This window comes from Glandiceps talaboti, chromosome 2 (genome assembly GCF_964340395.1).
Source record: "Glandiceps talaboti chromosome 2, keGlaTala1.1, whole genome shotgun sequence".
NCBI lineage: Eukaryota > Metazoa > Hemichordata > Enteropneusta > Spengelidae > Glandiceps > Glandiceps talaboti.
The window spans coordinates 5,812,846-5,832,621 of NC_135550.1; the positions used below are offsets into that span (position 1 = coordinate 5,812,846).

Genomic DNA, 19,776 nt, shown 5'->3' on the forward strand with positions numbered 1-19,776 from the left:
ACCATTCAATAACATATCTATCTCTCTTGAACATGCCCAGACAAAAGTTTTAGTTTGTCTATTTTAGTACCCTGAGACCACAATTGCCACAGTCATAACATCTAAATAATAACCTATAATATAATCTTACTTGTTTATTATCTCCTTTTCTACAGGGTGTTAGGAAAGCTTTAGAGTTTGGTTCATTAGATGCTACTGTTAGGCAAACCTCTTTATGACGAAGAGTTTCTTCTTTGGTCATCACCCACTCCTTAAAGAGGAAATGAAAATAGATGATGATATTATGGTGGCTTAGTGAATTAGTACACATTTTATACTACATACACGGATACATAAAGAGAAATACTTCAATGCTGAAATCTTGAAGACATTACAACTTTTTTTCTCTCATTTTGTACATAATGTAAACAGATGTAGTGCAATAAGACTACATGACCACAATGTGTCCTGGGATAACAGCAAGGTTCTAGCCAGACTACAACTACTATACTATTATTGCTATGTCACGGATAAACTCACCTGATTGCCACCGTTGCCATGGCATTTATACAACGCCATTGTACCCATGCCATTGGGTTTAGATGATAAGCTGTCAAGGCACATTTCATCTTGCCTCATCTCAAAATATGTTTTTTCATCAGGAATTCTGGAAATTGCCAAAAGCATAAATGTATGTCAGTATACTTCTACACGTTACAAAATAAAGAAGTTAAGAAATTATCAGATATTACATGTATGTCGCCAATTCACAGGCAATGAATACTTGACCAAGGTACTTTCTAATACTCATAAACTTCAGCACTGCAAACAAATTTTTATTTATTATGAGAAAGGACAAGTTAGTTTCAATAGTTTGCCTGTGCAAAATTAGAGTATTAAATTAAACCTGTACTAGCAGTAACTGGAACGTTTTCTTGAAAATGTTTTTTTTTGTAGGTACAATAACTTACTTGTAATATCATAGATGGTGAGCAGTATTGCATCACCTTTGGGTAAACATACTTTTTGTAGCTGTAAACATGATAAATCAAATCAAATTGATTTTCGTGTCTGCATCCAAAACTTAGCGTCCCCAATGGAGATTACGATTTCAAACTGTTTCTGTACTGTTTAGGATAATACTGACCCCTATTTTACATGTACAATGTCTCTCATTTTTGGTATTAAATCACTTTCAGTGACTATAATGTGGTTGTCTGATCGAAAAATCATACTCCAGTTACAACAAGTACAGTTTGAACATGGTAACAGATTCAAACCTAGCTATCGCTCAAGATTTAAACTTGTCACTAGACTACCTACAGATAACATTGACCACTTATTAACAGATACAATGTCTTTTTATAAGTACACGACCAATTTTTAGTGAATATATTTTGGTTATTTGATGAAAAAGTTCCCAGTTGCAGCTAGGGCAGGTTTAATTGTCTTTGGCAGAAGTAGGCAACATGTCAGTATCTCAAACTGACATTACAGTTGTATACAATACCTAAATTGACACTTACTTGAGATCTGGATATACATTTTGTAAATACCATTGAAAAGATTTACACTTCAAATCTTGTCTCAATTTCTTCCTGTCATCCACACTACAAAGTGAATACAACACACATAGATTTTTAATGCATAAGAATTGAAAATCACTTGAAAAATGGGTCAATTCTCTATGCTAAACAGTTGCTGATGGCATCATTTTGTCAAATATATCACAAAAATATGCACGATCATGAAACCATATTACCAGGGGTTTTCTAAAACAGAAAAATTCATCATTGGGTACAAGCACTCATTTACTAGTTGACTTACAGTTAATAGGAGTGTCAACAATGATGAAACTGCAGTCTAAGGACTTTCTCCAAATCAGTAATTATCATGCAGGCAAATAATTGTGAGAAATACTTGCACAACGAAAGGTGATGTTGTTGATTGCGACAGATACTAAATGTTCATGCACGGTATGTGATCTTAAATCTATATAAGCTTACTTGTATACAAAACACAGATAAAGACCGACAAAGGTACTGGAGACATCCATGCAGTTGTAAACAATCTTAATGGTGTAATGTTCCTGTCTAAGCGTTATAGCCAAGATTTTTCATAATTTTCAAAATAAGAGTCCAGGAATGGAACCCAACTTTGCAACAGAGCACTGGCAAAAAACCTAAGAAGTATTGCTGATTCTTGTCGTTGGATGAATTTGGTGATAAATGATACAAAACTTTGGTATTTCCTTAGTATACATACTTTCCATATGGTTTGCCTTTAGCTGATGGTCTCGCTGCATAGAAATATTTCTTATATTCGTCCATCCATACTTCTGCTGTTCTTCTTGTATTTCTGTCAGAAAGTATATAAATATGTGAATAAATCTTATAATAGAAGATATTTGTCTGGGCAAAGGGAACTCACGAGTATCTGGGGTAGGTACGGTAACAATGCACATATGCTGACTGATCACTTGTACAACATCATATATTACTCTCTCTCTCTTAGGTCTGAAGGATACCTGTGGCTATGTGGCTCTGTCTTTGGGGAATGTGTGTGTTAGACCGACCTACAGTCCCTTGAGAAATTAGATGTATATGTCCCTTGCCACCAGTCACAATGTGCATATTCACGTTTGAATACACACTTCTATATGCAAATACTTTACACCAGGGACTTTAATTACTAAGGTGAATGTCCTACAAATTACACCTTTTCTGACAAGCTCTGCCCTCTAGTGGTAAAAAGCAGAAATGACAACATTTTGACCTCATAAATTACTAGTACTCTTGAGAGTCTGTCATTCTTAGGAACAAAGATAGGAGAATAAAGTGCTGTTGTTAGCAGCCTTCCTGGTGAAGAGCGCCATCTAGTGGTAGCATTCAATAATTATTTAATGGTAAAATATGTTTAAAGTTGATTTCGGAGTTATTTGTCAAAGTATTTTACAGAATAATCTTTATTTTGGTGTCATTTCCCTGATGTCCTATCTGTTTTACAAGAGATTTTATTTTGAGTCTCGTTTTTCTGCTATACCCCCCACATAGTTACATGCTATACTCACTTTATATAGGTATTAGCATTACCCTCTGGAAAAGTGTATGGATGTTTTTTACGGAATACATGTCCTACTCTGCTGCATGGAATGATTTCAAGACTGCCACCACACATCCAAGTACGGAAGGAAATCTCTGCAAAAGTGAGATAAGATTATTAAAACACTGTTGAATCATATATCGGTGAAGGGCAGTCTTTTTATCAAGGCTAGATATGCAAATGTTACCATGTAATACAACAGACACAACCTACAAAAATTTGAAAATAAAGTTTCTTATCATATTATTGAAACTAACTGCGTTTTTTCCATCATTACTGTTACATTCTGCCTCTAGAGAAGAACATTTACATAGTTATACACTTCCATGATCATTTTTTTCAAATCACATTGGTTTGTATGTCTTTCTCGTTTTGCTTCCTTTTTTTTTTAGAGTTAATCGACAACAAATCTACTCACCAAAGTTTTCACCACCCCATATATCCATCATGGTATCATACTGACCAAGGTAATTGAACCACTCTCTATCTATCATGAATAAACCACCAGCTATCATTGGTGTTCTGAAACAAACAAAAAAAATTGCAAGTTCTAAGTTGATCAGCATCATTCATTGTTAAACTAATGAAACCATCAAGTCTTGTTTCTTTAAAGTGACACAATCTGACTTCATTATATGTCGAAGTATTTCACTTCAATAAAAATCCCACAAAACCTTGATTAAACTGTTCTAATATAAACTTTAGTTTGATGCATTGCATGTCGTCATTGACATTAAAACCATCTTCTGGTGATGTTAGCACAGTTGACAAGAGTTTCCTTAATATTTTAGTACCGCACGTACTAAATCTTATCTTTGAATATTTTTGTAATATACCTCAATATCAGGTTTGAGTTCTATCAATATCAAGTGCTGGTTTATTATGATTCAGTATAGCCTGTTTACTGTGCTGTCGAGATACATTTTAGTTAGCTGGTCATACCCCCTAGCCCCCCTATTCTTGTCATGATTACATTTTCAATGCTGATAATAACAGATTGAAAATTCTCATCTAATAGCTTGGTCGATCACAGTGTAGTCCTTTCAACCCATGACAACTACTCAAACTATCATTATTCAAATGAATCGATGTGCATAAATCTACACACACTGCGCTATATGAGGCAAAATCTTGTAGTGGACAGGTGATAATTTACATGTTATTTACATACGGTTATGTAAATTTTACCCTACAGGTGTTGAATAACAACTTGTGTGGAATGTATCATATGAAAATGTTCTCAACAGAAACAGAAGGCTAGGATGTATACATATGACCACCTAACAACATATCTCAACAACACAGTAAACAGGCTAGATTCAGCATCTAGAGTTCTTTTTTTAACACGTGATGTGCAGCACAAATTACCTAAATACATAATTTATAAATATTATAAACCAAGCTTGTATCCCTTATTTTCTGCAGTGGCTGTTTGCATGCCAATCTCTATTTAGTAAATAAATTGCAACCATTCCAAATTTTTCTTTGTTCACTTCACGAAATAATGTAATACTCTTTATGTTCTAGATATATATACATCAAACCAATACCATATCCTACACAATCTCTACTTCCTCTATCAATTTGTATTATATGCAGACTGAAGCATTCAAATAACATCGGTGCTCAAAAACAAATTCTCAGCCTTTAGAATCCCACACTACGTTCCTAAGCCATCGTACACAGTCATATTGTACCCAGGGCACCAACATATCAACACAAATGGCAAACATACTTCCCCAAGTACATCTAATTCAGTTCTGATGTAAGTGATGCCATTAGCCGCTCAATATCACTTTTTTCTCAAGACTACTTGCCTACGGAAGCACTTTATAAATTGAATGTCGATTGCTACTTGGTTTACATATGGATACACTTTGCACTGTCTCCTGTACATATCCCTAGTGAAAATTGCACTGTCTCCTGTACATATCCCTAGTGAAAATTGCACTGTCGCCTGTACATATCCCTAGTGAAAATTCTCACTTTTCATGGTCTACTGTATATATATCTATCCCTAGTGAAAATTCTTCAATTCAGATGATATTACTCTTTCCATCTGTTTAACACCCCCCCCCCCCCATAATATCCCATTAAAGGGGCACAGTACAGCTGTGAATATTCTTGACATCGTTTGCATCTGTGAGACACTATTTGTTATAGTTTGTACAGAAACATATTTAATCATCCAATATCATGAGATGTGTAGCTTTGCATTTAGGCAAACTAAACATTCAAATTATTCCATGACATGTTAATTTTGGGGTACACCCATAAATTATCAGTGACGTCACTACTGAAGAGAAACTGCAGATGTGTAAACTTGTCAATGCTCTTCGGAAATGTTTAGACTCGCATCAATTTCACACACAAACCAATATGAATACAGTACTAGATGATTATTCAACCTTCACATAATTAGTATTTAGTTAATGGTATTTCAAGGTAACTATGTATCTTCAATGAATTTTCTGCTTGTTTCGAATTTGTAAAAAATATAAATGATATCTACTCAGTAAGGATTACCAACCTTCATAACGAAAATACAAATTGTAATTATTAAAATTCTGATTTTTTTAGATCAATTTATGACAATACTGGAGAACAATTATTGAGTAAAACATCTGATTCACTATTTCAATAATGGAATAGTGATTACTGTAACTGCATTGAACATTCAATTATTTCCATCAATTTGCACTGGAGGCAGTGTAAATATTAATGGGAATAAACAATTGGAATTAAAAGAATTTGAACGTTTCTTTGATGATGACAGCAATTGTCATTTTTTTTTAATCACAGAACGGACAGCACAGTGGCACCATCATTAAGTGGTCACACAAAGAAACAATTCTAATAATGGCCTGTATCTTACGTAACACATACTGATCAATTTGATGTCTAGTGGGTTTGTCAACTGAAATCTATTACAACAAATATGGCCTTCCGCCTTGAATAGTGGAACTGATAATTGATCATAAATTAAATAGCATGTAGACAAAAATAGAATTTAGCATTGTTACCATATTTCACACCAAGCACACAGATCACTTAAAGTCTGCTTTGATAAACATCAAATAGTTGTTATATCATTCCATAAACACTATCACACACACAGTCACATGACACAGTCAATCATAATTTGATAACACCAAAGACTAAAACATTTTCTTATTTAATATTGCACTATAAGTTACGAAAATATTATTAGGACATAAAAGTCATCATACAAGCACATTCATTATTTTTCTTTCTTTTTTTTCTTTTTTTTCTACAGTTGTGTTAATTATGTTTTCTATCAGGAAAATGGTGATCAATTTCAACTGTTACATTAATCTCATATTCTTTGCCTGCTGGGCTGTTCTGCTGATAAGTGAAGGTGGGCGAGAGATAATGTCATAACTCACAATCACCTTGGGTTATGTTTTTTTTCAGTCAACTGTAAAACTGCTGAAATTAAGATCATAAAGCTGTCATTTGCTATCCATCATACTCTGTAATTACCTTTTTATTTTCTACCACTTGCATAAACAAAAGTTATCATAAATTTTATTGGGCAATGTGCACCGCAACCATTAATTTTTTTGTCAAATGTAAAATTTTTTTTCAATAATTTTGTAAATTTAGGTATCACTATAACAAATGGAATATATCATTTGTAATTTACGCTTCATTTTCTTCATAAACTGTAACTGTATAAACTCCCCCTTGCCCACCCCCCTCATTTGTCAACGTCTGTAGATTTCTTATCAATAATCTATCATTGTGTTACACTCCTATAAACATTAATGACTGCAAATTGACTAGTTTTCTGACATTAACTACTTCACATATTTGAACAATCAGAAGACTGATACCAAGTGGGATAGTCAGAAAAATTTGATCACTTAACAATTCCCGCAAACACACCCACTCTCTAAATCCTTTCCTATGTCGCAGGAAAATTCAATATCTGTCAGAAAATTTTACAGACTCTGAGGCTCCTTAATATTATGTTCGCTAATTTTTTGTTATTGTAAATATGACCATTTCAGCCCAATTCAAATCTAACATTTATTTCTGCAACGGTCTGCAGAAGAAACATTAAAACATGCCAAAAGGGTTTAGCAGTAATTTTATTCAAATGTTGTTTTTTTAAATATAAATATCGTAAGAGCACTCTACCAAACCTGAAAACACCAAATTCAAGGTTATTCTCATGTGAGTATCACTGCATAAAAAGCTGAGTGAAAGAAGCCATTTGACGCATGTCACTTTAACAAGAACGAAGGGTTGGCAACACTGGTAGTATACTATACAGCGCCCTCCTGCAGTCATATGACAAATCTACATGATTGAACCAATAATAACAACTGAAGAATTTGGCTGAGTGATCCAGCTGAAATATGCTAGGTAAATTATTTACACTTTACTGAGTTTGAAACCTACAAGATATGATTCAAGAACAAGGAAACAGTTAGTCTGGATGCCAACACGGTATCAAATTATCTCTAACGCCCATAAAGAGAAATCTGGAGGTTTGGTGAAAGCTAGCACATACTACTAGACTAGGAAACAGTATTTTCTTCTTTTTTTTTTTTGGGGGGGGGGGGGAGGTGGGGGGTGGTTGGGGGGGGTTGAATTATGTCTTTGAAAGAGCTCAGTATTTAACTACAAAGACATGTATTACAGCAATATCTAATATATTCAAATGTTGACATAACTGACTCTATTAGTCAGGTTTATGTAGACGGTAAATGTGAATTCACACAATATCATATTGAGTCCATATTCTACCATATTAGCAAGTATTGAATTTGTCAAACAATAAAACCATATGCCAACTGAATAGTCCATGACGTAACAACTTGGTCAAGTACCTGTAAAAGTTACACTATAATAGTAACATATTACATTCTTTTTTTAAATTACACAGCAGCAAACATGTCCATTCAAATGATAATGACTTAGGAGAGCCATACTTCATTAACTCTTTGTTTCTCATGACCCAACTAAGTTCTGGTGAAATTATTTAACAAACTGGCAGAATTAGAACAAAACCACAACATCGCTGTTTGTACGATGTCAACACCATGAGTGCATTATTATCTGAAGGAAAAAATTATTTTTTATCGCTGAAATTTGGGAACTTCGTTTAACAAAATGGTTTAAAGTTCTTTCTGACTTTTAATTGTTATTTATTTTGTAAGTCATTCAGAATGTTAAAGTGTGATGGTATGATTATGAAATGAAAGTACCGCCAGCACAGACATAAACTTATGTTGTTTATCATTTTTTATGTGTAACTAACAGACTGCCTGCCTGACTGACTGACTGACTGACTGATTGACTGCCTGACTGACTGACTGACTGATTGACTGACTAACTAACTAACTGACTGACTGACTGATTGAACTGACTAACTGACTGACTGACTGACTGAACTGACTAACTGACTGACTGACTGATTGACCCATGATTTTTAATGTGTTACAATGAGAAACATAGAGTTAACTATGTGTGTGCTCAGTTAGGAAATTTCCATTTGTTTTTGAGTCGTTGTCTTTATTGTTAAACCAATAGTCAACATCCCATAATACTTGCATGAATATTTTCATGAAAAGCATACGAATGAAAAATGGCAGAATTTTCATTTGTTATCTACACGTATCTCTATTTCCTTGTTGTACTAAATGTTTTTTCCGACGTCATATCTTTATTTTCAGGATGGGATTATCAAGGAAACATGCCATATTTTCCCTTTACATTGTAAATATCTAAAAAAAACTACACATTAAAACCATCTGATTTCCCCATATCTGAACATCGTGTTGTTCCGCCCTATCAGGCCATGAGTGATGCTGGCTGATAGTGTGGCAGGAGTATCTGTATCTTACAGACTAAGTTTGCCCATCTCTGTTTAATACTTAGGAGTCAACCTTAGCTAAACATGTCATAGTATTTACAGTTCCTATCTACTTGCTTAGCTATATCATTCACCAAAAGTGACTTGAATTTCAGACTCGCTCAGAGTTTATGAGTATGGAAGAATTTGTGGATGAAATTTAGCTGTTACTCTTTCATTTTTTAAGTGCTTGTATTAGGTGTAGCTTACCCTAAAACATTCACTATTATAGCAGTGTGTCATTAGAGCTGACAAAAGTTGCCATTTTATGAAAGATAATGAATTATTGCTCATATTGACCCTTGAATATAGAGTTTACCAAAATGATTTTTGTACTTTTCTTTTAAATTTGAAGGAGTTTCTTATACGAAAGTTTACAGTTTTTCATACTATAAATTGTTATTTTGAATAAATGACTTGCAAGATCAAAAGGCTCTCACATACATTTTACCATCTACATTTTATCCCATCTTAATTTCACCATATACCTATCATTGCTAGTAAATTTCACCCTTGGTAAATTTCATCATGTAGATTTCATTGCTATTGAATTTACCATCTACATTTCAGCCCTTGTTAATTTCACTGTGCACCTATCATTGCTAGTACATTTCACCCTGTCTATTTCACCCCTAGCAAATTTCATCCTGTAGATTTCGTTGTAAGTTAATCAAACGTCTCTCACATAAATAAACGAATATATTCTTTTAATGTACATGTTTATATACATGGACATGTACACGCATTACATCAAAAAATTATTTTATCTTAAATGACAAAATGGGTAACAGTACAAGTATATGCATAATAGTGTCGACTTCCAATAATACAGTAAATACATGTATATTTCAGAAGCAAAATTTTACACTGAGCAGATTAGTTACCTATACTAGAGGCCACTAATTTCCTGTACACTTTCAGTAGAGCTCCATAGAAAATCAAGATATCAATTATTTTCACTTTAATGTCAAGTTACTAGAATAGAGCAAAAAGACATGAAATTGGAACGAAATGTATAATATATTTATACTTGTTGTCACAGATGTGCATATAATTCTAATCAATCGCAACCTTATATAAGAAATAGTTCACTTCAATCTAACCTTTAAAATGTAAAAAAGTTATGAAAAGCAAAGGTTTAAAATGTACTTTCCGCTAAAAGATGAATACTACTCCATTTATCTCCTTTTAATCAACCTTCTTATCAAACAGCCTTCAGACAACCCTGTTTAATCTCCAAAAGGACTACTCTACAACACATGTACACGCAATATACTTAACAGTCAGGTATTATGTAAAGCTTGCCTATGTCACTTGATCCCTTACTAGTATAAAATATCATCATGACTGCCATGTCAGACATTTGAAATCAGCATGTAGTTGTCATTACTCAAATGTCATGACTTTTCAACAATTTAGCAAAAAATGAATCGATATCGAAATGGAAATTATACGTCCAGACATTGTTCAAATTCTCGTTACGATAATCATAAAGACTAATAGTTCACCGAACACTTATTTTTATACGTAGGAAATGGCATATTATCATATACATATGGTTTTGCGACATTATTAAAAACAAATTATGCATGTTTGCATTCTTGTTTAATGACGAAATGTGAATGACAGTCACCTTATTAATAAACTGGTACAACAGATATCAAAAGTTACTTGTAAAATTATTAACCCCCTTTTTTTTGCACGAACGTATTGTCCATTAACTTGATTTCATCTTTGTTCTGACACAATATTCATCTAAACTAGCAATAAATTGAAAAGATCTTTGGTAGCATATGGTAAATTGTTAACTGATGTTGATCACATTTTAAGTGACATCAAAATAACTTTCATCATCAAGTACGTGACTGAAAATGTCTGTGGGTTTGATTAGCTTGGTTTCCTGACCTGAGATTGCGTGACATATATTCTCCATATCAATCAAACTGAAATGTATTCACATACGCCTTATGAATGACACTCATATATCACTATTCATCTAAAAGTTGAAATTTTCTTTTGGTCCATGTATACTACGGTCTAAACCATTCAGGCAAAAATTGTAGAGTTTTATATCAGTGATAAATCTTAGCTAGAATCCAGTCATGTGGGGTATCTTGCTTTCACCATCTCCAACCATGCTTTCTCCATTTACTAATGTTTTATTCAAATCTGGAATTAGTTTACGATTTCCCTCAGTGATGACTGAATATGGTAATTAAGTTTACATGTATATATGATGTAACTCGATCAACCTTCTGTGTTGGTTCTTAACTCAGAAGACCTCTAACCCAGAGACCTGTCTTGATGTTACTATCTCAAGAAAGTCTCCACACTAATATATCCGAATGGATTTGTATTTGATAGTTTAAAATTCAGCACAGATTCTATTCAAAAAATTGAATTACTCTTAAGTGGCTTTAGTGTGGAGAGCTTCTTCAGATAGTAACGTTAAGACAAGTCTCTGGGCTATCATACTCAGTAATCGTCTAGAGACCTGTTTCAGCATTTCTTGCAGCAAAGTAATTGATATCTGCTTTCTTCAAATCTTAGTACTTTACAAAACCTGACACTCTCCAATAAATCATTAGTCCCGATACAATGCAAGTACAAGTTGTCAACACTTCTTATCACCATAAAGTGATAAAATGTGGACATCAAACCACTTATCTCCTATCAGACAACATTCCTATCAAAGCTACCAACTTGATAGCAGGAATGCATAAATGCATTAACGAGAGGTCTTCAACCTATTACAAATCTTCTCTTTTCTTTGTATTAAAATGTGACAGTGACACATCTCTTTCTTAAAGAGTACTCTGTCTGGCTATTTTGACAGACGTGATTTGGTGGTACTCCTGTGTAAGAAGCTATGAACTTAAAATACGATAAGAAAGGCAATTTCAAAGAAATCCGGCAAAAGTACATCATGTATGCAAATGAAACATTGGCTACACAGCCAACAAAGCTACATTCCCCTTTTTTTGATGTTGTAAATCTTCTCATCTGGTGCAACAAAATCTAATTAATATTTCCACATGTTATCATCTGGCACGACAAGAAATTTAATTACAATCGTTACATTTTAGTCAACTGAATATCTCAAAAATATCAAAGAATATGCCAACCTTTGGGGGTTTAAATTTGGCGATGATCTCCTTAGATATTAATGGTAGCTTATGCAAAGAAAGGGTAACAATACTGATAAAGATGCTGTTACATCAAACGATTGACGAAACACTGTTGGTAAGATTTTTGTCTAACCAGACGATAAAAAGTAGCAATATTAATGAGATTTTTGACTTCTGTAATCTACATCCTGTTTATTCCAGCAACCAGCTCTGTAATCTAAATTCTCTACCACCTCTGTAAGCTACATCTCATTTATTCCAGCTACCAGCTCTGTAATCTACCTACATCCTGTTCATAGTTTTTCAAAATATACACCTAAGTTTCGCTTCCAAGTTATCTTTTCTGAACTGAATATTTTTTGTCTTCTATAAGCTGCTTCAGCCTGTGGCCATCATTGTAAATAAATTATCTATCTATCTATCTATCAAAGGAGTCAAGAGAACATACATCAGTCACATATGTCACACACTTAACATTTGCCACTAGATCACCCAAGCAATGTAACGTCAGCAAAAAATCAAACTGTCTCATTTATGTCTCTCAGTCATCACATACTTTTAATAAGGTTGTAAGGATATGTCAGTTTTACTTTAATATTGATGATAATCACCTCATCCGAGATCAGATTAAAAAGACCTTTCAATAGAGCAAACTATTCCCTAAAGTATACAGCTGGATAGAGCCTACAACCCTCCATGCTAACTGTAACGTATTATCTTTAATCTGCAGAAGAGGAAAACATAGCTTCCAGGTTGGGCATAATAACTACTGTCAAAGGAAGTCAGTAAAATCAGCAGAATTGCCGTATCAATAATTTCATCTGATGTTTTCCCTATGAGGAAAGAGTCACTTTGAGTGTCACAAGACTGCAAGCTGGCAACCTTTGCCAATACAATGCAATCAGTGTGCGAAATTAACACCGGTCTGCAGGTCTGAGACCAACAGATTTCTGTTCGGACCGACAGTTTTTCAGAATTACAACAACTTTTTGGTCATAATGACCAATTAGAATATGGAGTCAATAATGTATTCAAAAGATATATCCAATTTTTCCTTCACAAATCTCATCTTAAATTACCTCTTTTACTCTCACTCAAGTCAAATTAACCTATCAATCGTCAGAACTAGCTTGCTAGTGTTGTTGTCAATGCTGATATACAGTCATTTGATCTGTAAGGTAGGGGTTGTTGATGCAGATACAGGTTGTGAACGTGAACTGCACTGATGTTGTGAACATTATGTGAACTTCATACAAGAATAACAGAACAACGTTGGGTTTTTGAGAGCCAGTTCCAGATTTGACATCATCTACATACAAATTCAGAGAAACACCACCCTGAACTTCTGCTTCACTTTGGGGGGGGGTTTCACTGGCTGTGGACCGCATTGCTCCGATTGTGAGTCCGTAGAAAATTTCATGGATTTCCAAATCTGAAGACAGCAAAGCTTGCATATTTTGAGCATGAACACAAAAAAATAAATCAACTTACCTAATAGGATCAATATTGTCTTTTCTTGACTTTCGTTGTTGTTCACTCATATGTTCCCACTTAAAATGTAAACTCCAATCAAAACCTATATACACAGTCAATGAAATAATCAACAAATCACTATTAATTTCTCATCGACGTCATTTTCTTCACAAACACATTTCTTAATAATCCCTTCTAATCAACAATATATGAAATATACAAAAAAAAGTACATAATCTGCTTCGAAGAAATAACTTGATTTTGAAATTATGCTTAGGCCACCATCCAGAGATGTCAATGATATGACAGGAAATATAGAATGATTTTGATAATAGATTGGAGGATGTTGGGGGGTGAGGATCGAAGTACAGACATACAGTAAGTATAGAACTCATATTTATAAGAAAATACACCAAAAAAAAGATAGATTTAACACAAGTAAAGATTTTTATGATCAGATATAGGGTTAGTACCCATTTGGTGACCTTGGTTATGATTTGATCAACATAAAGAGGGGGTGAGCTGAGAGTAACTTATTGATGAAAACTGACAATTTTGATGACTATGATACATTTTGATCAGAAATGTTCCGCTGATCAAAAGATAACCATGGGTCGATCCACTCATATATTAATTTCTCTCCACTTTTATTTCCCCACTGTGTCATTTCATGCAGAGAAACTTTGGAGATTTTTTTTTACCTCCCCGGAACAAGACATTTTCTTGGCTAGCTGCTCCATGGTAATCAAATGTATCCATATCAATAATGTCAATTACAGGACACACCAAGTGAGTGGAGTCCTATGAGATATAGAAATGAACAACTCCAACAAAACATGGCAATATGAAAATAAAATCCATGATTTCACAAAATATTTCATATTATTTGTTTCTGAATTGTTTTCAATTAAGGATCATTTTCATTTTTTGTGAATTAAATATTCTGACTTCCAATCTCTATCTGACACGATGTTATCAGTATTCTCCTTTTAAATACCTCTGATAATTTGTCCATTTTCTGAAAAAATTTCCAATGTTCTTTCTCTACTCTTATTAAAATTGCTGTAGTTGCCAAAAGATAAACTTCATTTTAATTGTTTTACTCGAGAGTCAGATTTTGTGACTTCAAATTTTTTCACCAGTCTACTTGATTCTATTTAATATAAATTTGATTAATTTGTCCAAAACATTTGATATCCTTAATACTGTATAAAGCCCAGATAAGAATTCTTAATTGCTCGTTTGGCTCCATTAAGTTGTTTTACTGAATGATGAGCAAAAAACACTAGCATACATTTTTGTTATCGAAAAAATTTACAAATTTGACATAGGTATTAAAGTTAACAGGAAATGTTATCATTTTAGCGAAACTTAATTTTTTTCTTCAACTTTCTGAAAATCATGAAATATGTATGGACCATTTTATATTCATCATGTCATATGTATCATGTATATTTTCCCTTCCCACTTCTTAATATTACTTAATATCTAATTTTTTTGTTTCTCGTCTTCTTACATTCAAAAAATAACATCTTAAGATTTTCAATATGGTGTATTATAATTCAGGTTCATGTATATTTGAGATAATATAGTTTTGTACTGTTGATGCAAGTCCAGCTACTTTACACCATACCCCTGTGATTTGTAGGACAAAGAACTATACAAAGGTACGAAAAGTATGTGAAAGGAAGGTACTGGAAAATAAAGAGAGAGAAATAAAATACATACAGAAATGAAATTGTAAAATATGAGAAACATGAATGGGGGAATACAGATACATGAAGGTTGGGTGTGTTGGGAGTTGAATAGAGTTTGGAACATTCTGGAATCAGAAAAAATCTGGAATCATTGATAGATGTAAAGTCTATCTATAGAATGGTTGATTTGTCGTTCTGTAGCATATGCTCTTCTATTACTTGCTAACACATGTTAGTGAGTGATAACTAAGGAACATCCCTAACAACTAATCTTTAAGTCCTTCTTCTGCTTGAATGTATGACTTTCTAGTTTCATAGAAATATATGAATTCATAACTGCCTTTATTATAAACCAACCACAAGGCATCACTAATATTTGATGAACACTGACCAATATTCTAATTCAATATGCTATGTAATTTTTGGAGTTCTTTAATATACAACACTTCACATAATTACAGCGTAATATTATAAATTCATAAAATGTGAAGGAAGTGGCTTCGATATAAATCATTAAATTTCTCCTTTTTCCAGATTTCATCATAAACTGGTATAATAGTGAATCTGGTGTATATGACTGCCAGTTCCACAAATAAGCTAAAAATTTCAGGTAAAAAAAAAACCAAACAGTCAACTTTTCAGATAAAATATACTGCTAATGCTATAAAGTACATTTTGTATATCACATGAGCTGAAAACAAGTTTTCAATTTGTATAATACTCCTGTTTTTAATGACAATTTTCAGTGAGTTAACATGTATAGTGAAGCTTTGGGTTAGTTTTTGAACTCTTGCATGGTAGTACGCAAGCTGGCAAAAAAGAAGCACAGCCAATAGTTAAATTTGACATCTATAATTCCTAACAAACTTTCATTTCTTGCAACATTGTTTGTATCTTGAATAACCAGCACTGATATATACATGGGGTGGAAGGGGAGGGTCGGGAGGAGGCGGTGTCATAATTAAAGAATTTCAAATTAACTTTGATATCCCAGGAAGTGAAAGGTTACATTTCTTTATTGTTTTTGTTATATAGAGAAATCCAATTTAGTAAATTAAATTGCAGTTCAGACCTTATCAGAAAACCAATTTTAAATGGACAATATTGATGAGAAAATTTAGCTGTCATGTCAAATACTTATCAAGGAACTTGAGTTCACTTAATATTATGTTGCAAACACAATCCATCATTGTCTGATAAATTCACCCCTTTTTGACATCCAAGGGTTCTACAGACTGCTGTCTATTTCATCATCAATACATTTCATCATGTAGATTTCATTGCTATTGAATTTACTATCTACATTTCAGCCCTTGTTAATTTCACTGTGCACCTATCATTGCTAGTACATTTCACCCTGTCTATTTCACCCCTAGTAAATTTCATCCTGTGTAGATTTCATTGTGAGTTAATTACACGATGTATATTTCATGGTTAGTAGATTCCACCTTGCACATTTCATCAGTTGTAGTAAATTCACCATGTATATTTCAGCACTGGTTATTTTCACTGGGTCAAAATGAGAATGAATAATGTCCTGTACCTCCACGGAGGTCTGTTGAAGCTCCTACATATTTAAACGTATCCATGTTGATGACATCTATAACAGGACAAACCACCCTTGTATGGTCCTATGTTATTAATATGCAAGATAAAAAGGCAAAAAACAGCACATCAAGATACACACGATTAAAGACACCTTTCCAATAAAACAGTGCCCTCTATTGAGAAAGCATAGAGATGACATGGCTGAGAGGTCAAAGTTGAAATCTGAATATTCAAATGAAATATACATGATATTCATGTAATTGACTGAAACATTACTCTTATTTTTTGTTTGTTTTAGGTCTAGCTTGATAGAAAATCAAAAGTGAAAATAATATGCTATTTTGAGGACAGCATTAAAGATAGAGGTATTTTTGCATGTTTCCAACATATCTGCTCTTTGTGCAAGATTTGAATGAAAACTCACATGCCATAAAACATTGTTGAGCTTCTGGATGGCAAGGGTTTCTTTTTTATCAGAGACCCCAGTATCTTTACTACTTAGGGATCAACATTAGAATCACAGAACATGTCACCAGTCTGAGATTTCAATCTTTTGTCACCAGATCTCAAAAAACTAATCAGGAAAGGCATGATATTACCTCCCTCTGACCTCTGACCTTTCACCAAGTGACATCATATTAACCTTTCATTCCCAGATGACTTATTGGAAAGACTGCCATGATTAATAACATACACACTGTCGGAGCATGCAAACATGTTATTAAAGCAAAGATCTGTATGAGCAGTTACAACATGATTCTTGCATGAATATCATGAATAAGAAAAGCCACAGAGTGCCAGCAGGAACATCATGCACTCTATTCTCTAAAGCCAGCCGTGTAGATTTTGTTTGTATTATTAAAGAAATAAGGAGATTCGAAGTACTACCTGACGTAAGTGTCTCAAGATATTAAACTAGAATGTATGTACGCCTTGGTACATACAAATACACTTTGGAGATATACTATACACAGTTTGATATAGTCATTTCTTTGGACTTGAAATGTACATGCAGAATTACTAATGGAAATTGACAAAAGTTTGCTTCAAATGAAAAAAAAATGACTGAGTTAATTAAATTTCTCATAAATAAGTCAATTAACCATTTCTCATATAAAATTCAGTGGGAATGTGAGGCTTTAATTCAGTAATGATAAAATGTGCTGGTACTTGATGATATTAAAGATACTCTGCCATATTGTATGTACTATGATTACTGGATTAATTTCATGAAATATACATATTTTAATAATTATACAGATCTTCAGAAAAAGTCTTCTGTATAAATTACTATTAAGCCGTCTCGAAAAGATAAAAGTTGTATTATAATTTTCACAGAATCGACAGACATTTTGGCAAGGATAAAAAGAGAAATATGAATTTATGTTATACTCGATTTCAAATATTTGCACAATACCCCAAGCATTGAAAAATATGAAATATTTTCGAGTAAAAGTACCAGCAAATTGTAATCCTTTTGTTTTTCACAGATGTCATATATGACATCTGTCCATGCCCATGTTTTTTGTAAATTAGTATAAATTTGTACACCTTTTGTTTTTGACATATGTCATGTACATGATGATGAAGCCAAGTTCAGTTCTGTGCCCAACTTTTACTGTAATTTAGGTTTTGACACTAGTCCTACATCAAAACCCTGAGTTCAATTCCATAAACATTTTTTTTGTAAACTAGTCAATGTGATGTACAAACAAAGAAAAAAGTTCAATTCCATGTCCCTTTGTGTCTGATTAATTCACCCCAGACAAGATGAGATATATTACAGTACTACTGAACATTGTCACTTTTGGAGTATTCACCCATATCATATAATTACATAGTGAACTCACATCTTCAGCGATGGTAAATTTTAAAGTCCAATTTTAGACAACCCCCTAATTACATGTAATGTTCTCAAAATTTTATCAATATCCATTATTATAATTTTAAGAAACCAGTTTCCTGAAGATCAAGGCTTTATTTAGACTGGACATCCAAAATTCAATGTATAGTCAAACTAAATTATTTGACAATCCTAATTTTTAATCAATTTAAAAATATTTTCTATTTTCCATCTTTAAGCTATATATATATATTCAAGTTTCATAATCAAACATTTTTAAAATATTTGTTATAACTGGGCGATGGCAAACACAGATGTTTTGTCTAGATAAAAGACACCCTTTGAAAATACCAGCATATTTGTAAGGCAACAAAGATCAGACAGCAGCAACTCATTTGTGATCAGCATAGTCAGCCCATACACCATCTGAGGCATTCTGGTTCAAGTCACATTTGAACTGAAACCACTGCAGTCAGTATGTGGAAAACCACAACTGTTGAACCCAGTCTTTCATCATCCAGCCGACCAATGTTTATGAGAGAGTAGGAAACACTGGTGTTGAAATACAGAGTAGTTTGTGTAGTGATATGATACACATAGTGACTGTAACATATGGTGTAGTATGACAAAAAATTAAGCTATATCATGTGTGTACTTGTAGTGTGGACTCTAAATACAGAACTGGAGCTTAATTGACACTGTCAAATCTTATTGTTTGGATCACTTATATTTAATAACACAGCAGCTCTGGCCAAAATTCCATATAGTACAATGCATTTTCAATACATACATTGTAACATTCACCACCCCCCCCCACCCCCACCCCACCCCCCACCCCGGCTGAGCTGCTGAACTATTTTTTTCTTTTTCAAATTTTGAGACTCACTTTAAACCAATCAGATTTGCCCACACATTAACAACCCATCAAATTTGTTGGTCCTATCAACTATGCAGAAGACCAATGTATCATTCTCTAAAACATTTGGCCAGGAAATAAAAATGACAAATTTGACACACTCACTGCTACAACCTCACAACTTCCTACATATAATTACCATACCATACAGGTTGGAACATGTAAATCAATGTCTGTGGTTCAATATATCGTCGGGTGAAAATGAG

The 19,776-nt window shown here is 33.4% G+C and overlaps 1 protein-coding gene across 2 annotated transcripts in view; it reads right to left on the reverse strand.

Moving 5' to 3' along the window:
• Positions 1-19,776, reverse strand: part of LOC144448331 (polypeptide N-acetylgalactosaminyltransferase 2-like) — a 56,866-nt gene that overhangs the window by 3,048 nt on the left and 34,042 nt on the right. Inside the window, exons 7-14 of one of the 2 annotated variants that reach the window (XM_078138533.1) lie at positions 14,268-14,367; positions 13,585-13,669; positions 3,500-3,603; positions 3,050-3,176; positions 2,245-2,337; positions 1,506-1,589; positions 520-646; positions 131-250 (exon numbers count right to left, since the gene is read on the reverse strand). In XM_078138533.1, the coding sequence (XP_077994659.1) occupies positions 131-250; positions 520-646; positions 1,506-1,589; positions 2,245-2,337; positions 3,050-3,176; positions 3,500-3,603; positions 13,585-13,669; positions 14,268-14,367 (840 nt within the window). Of the gene's footprint in view, positions 1-130; positions 251-519; positions 647-1,505; positions 1,590-2,244; positions 2,338-3,049; positions 3,177-3,499; positions 3,604-13,584; positions 13,670-14,267; positions 14,368-16,806; positions 16,895-19,776 lie in introns of both variants that reach the window. The other variant, XM_078138541.1, reaches the window with a different exon arrangement.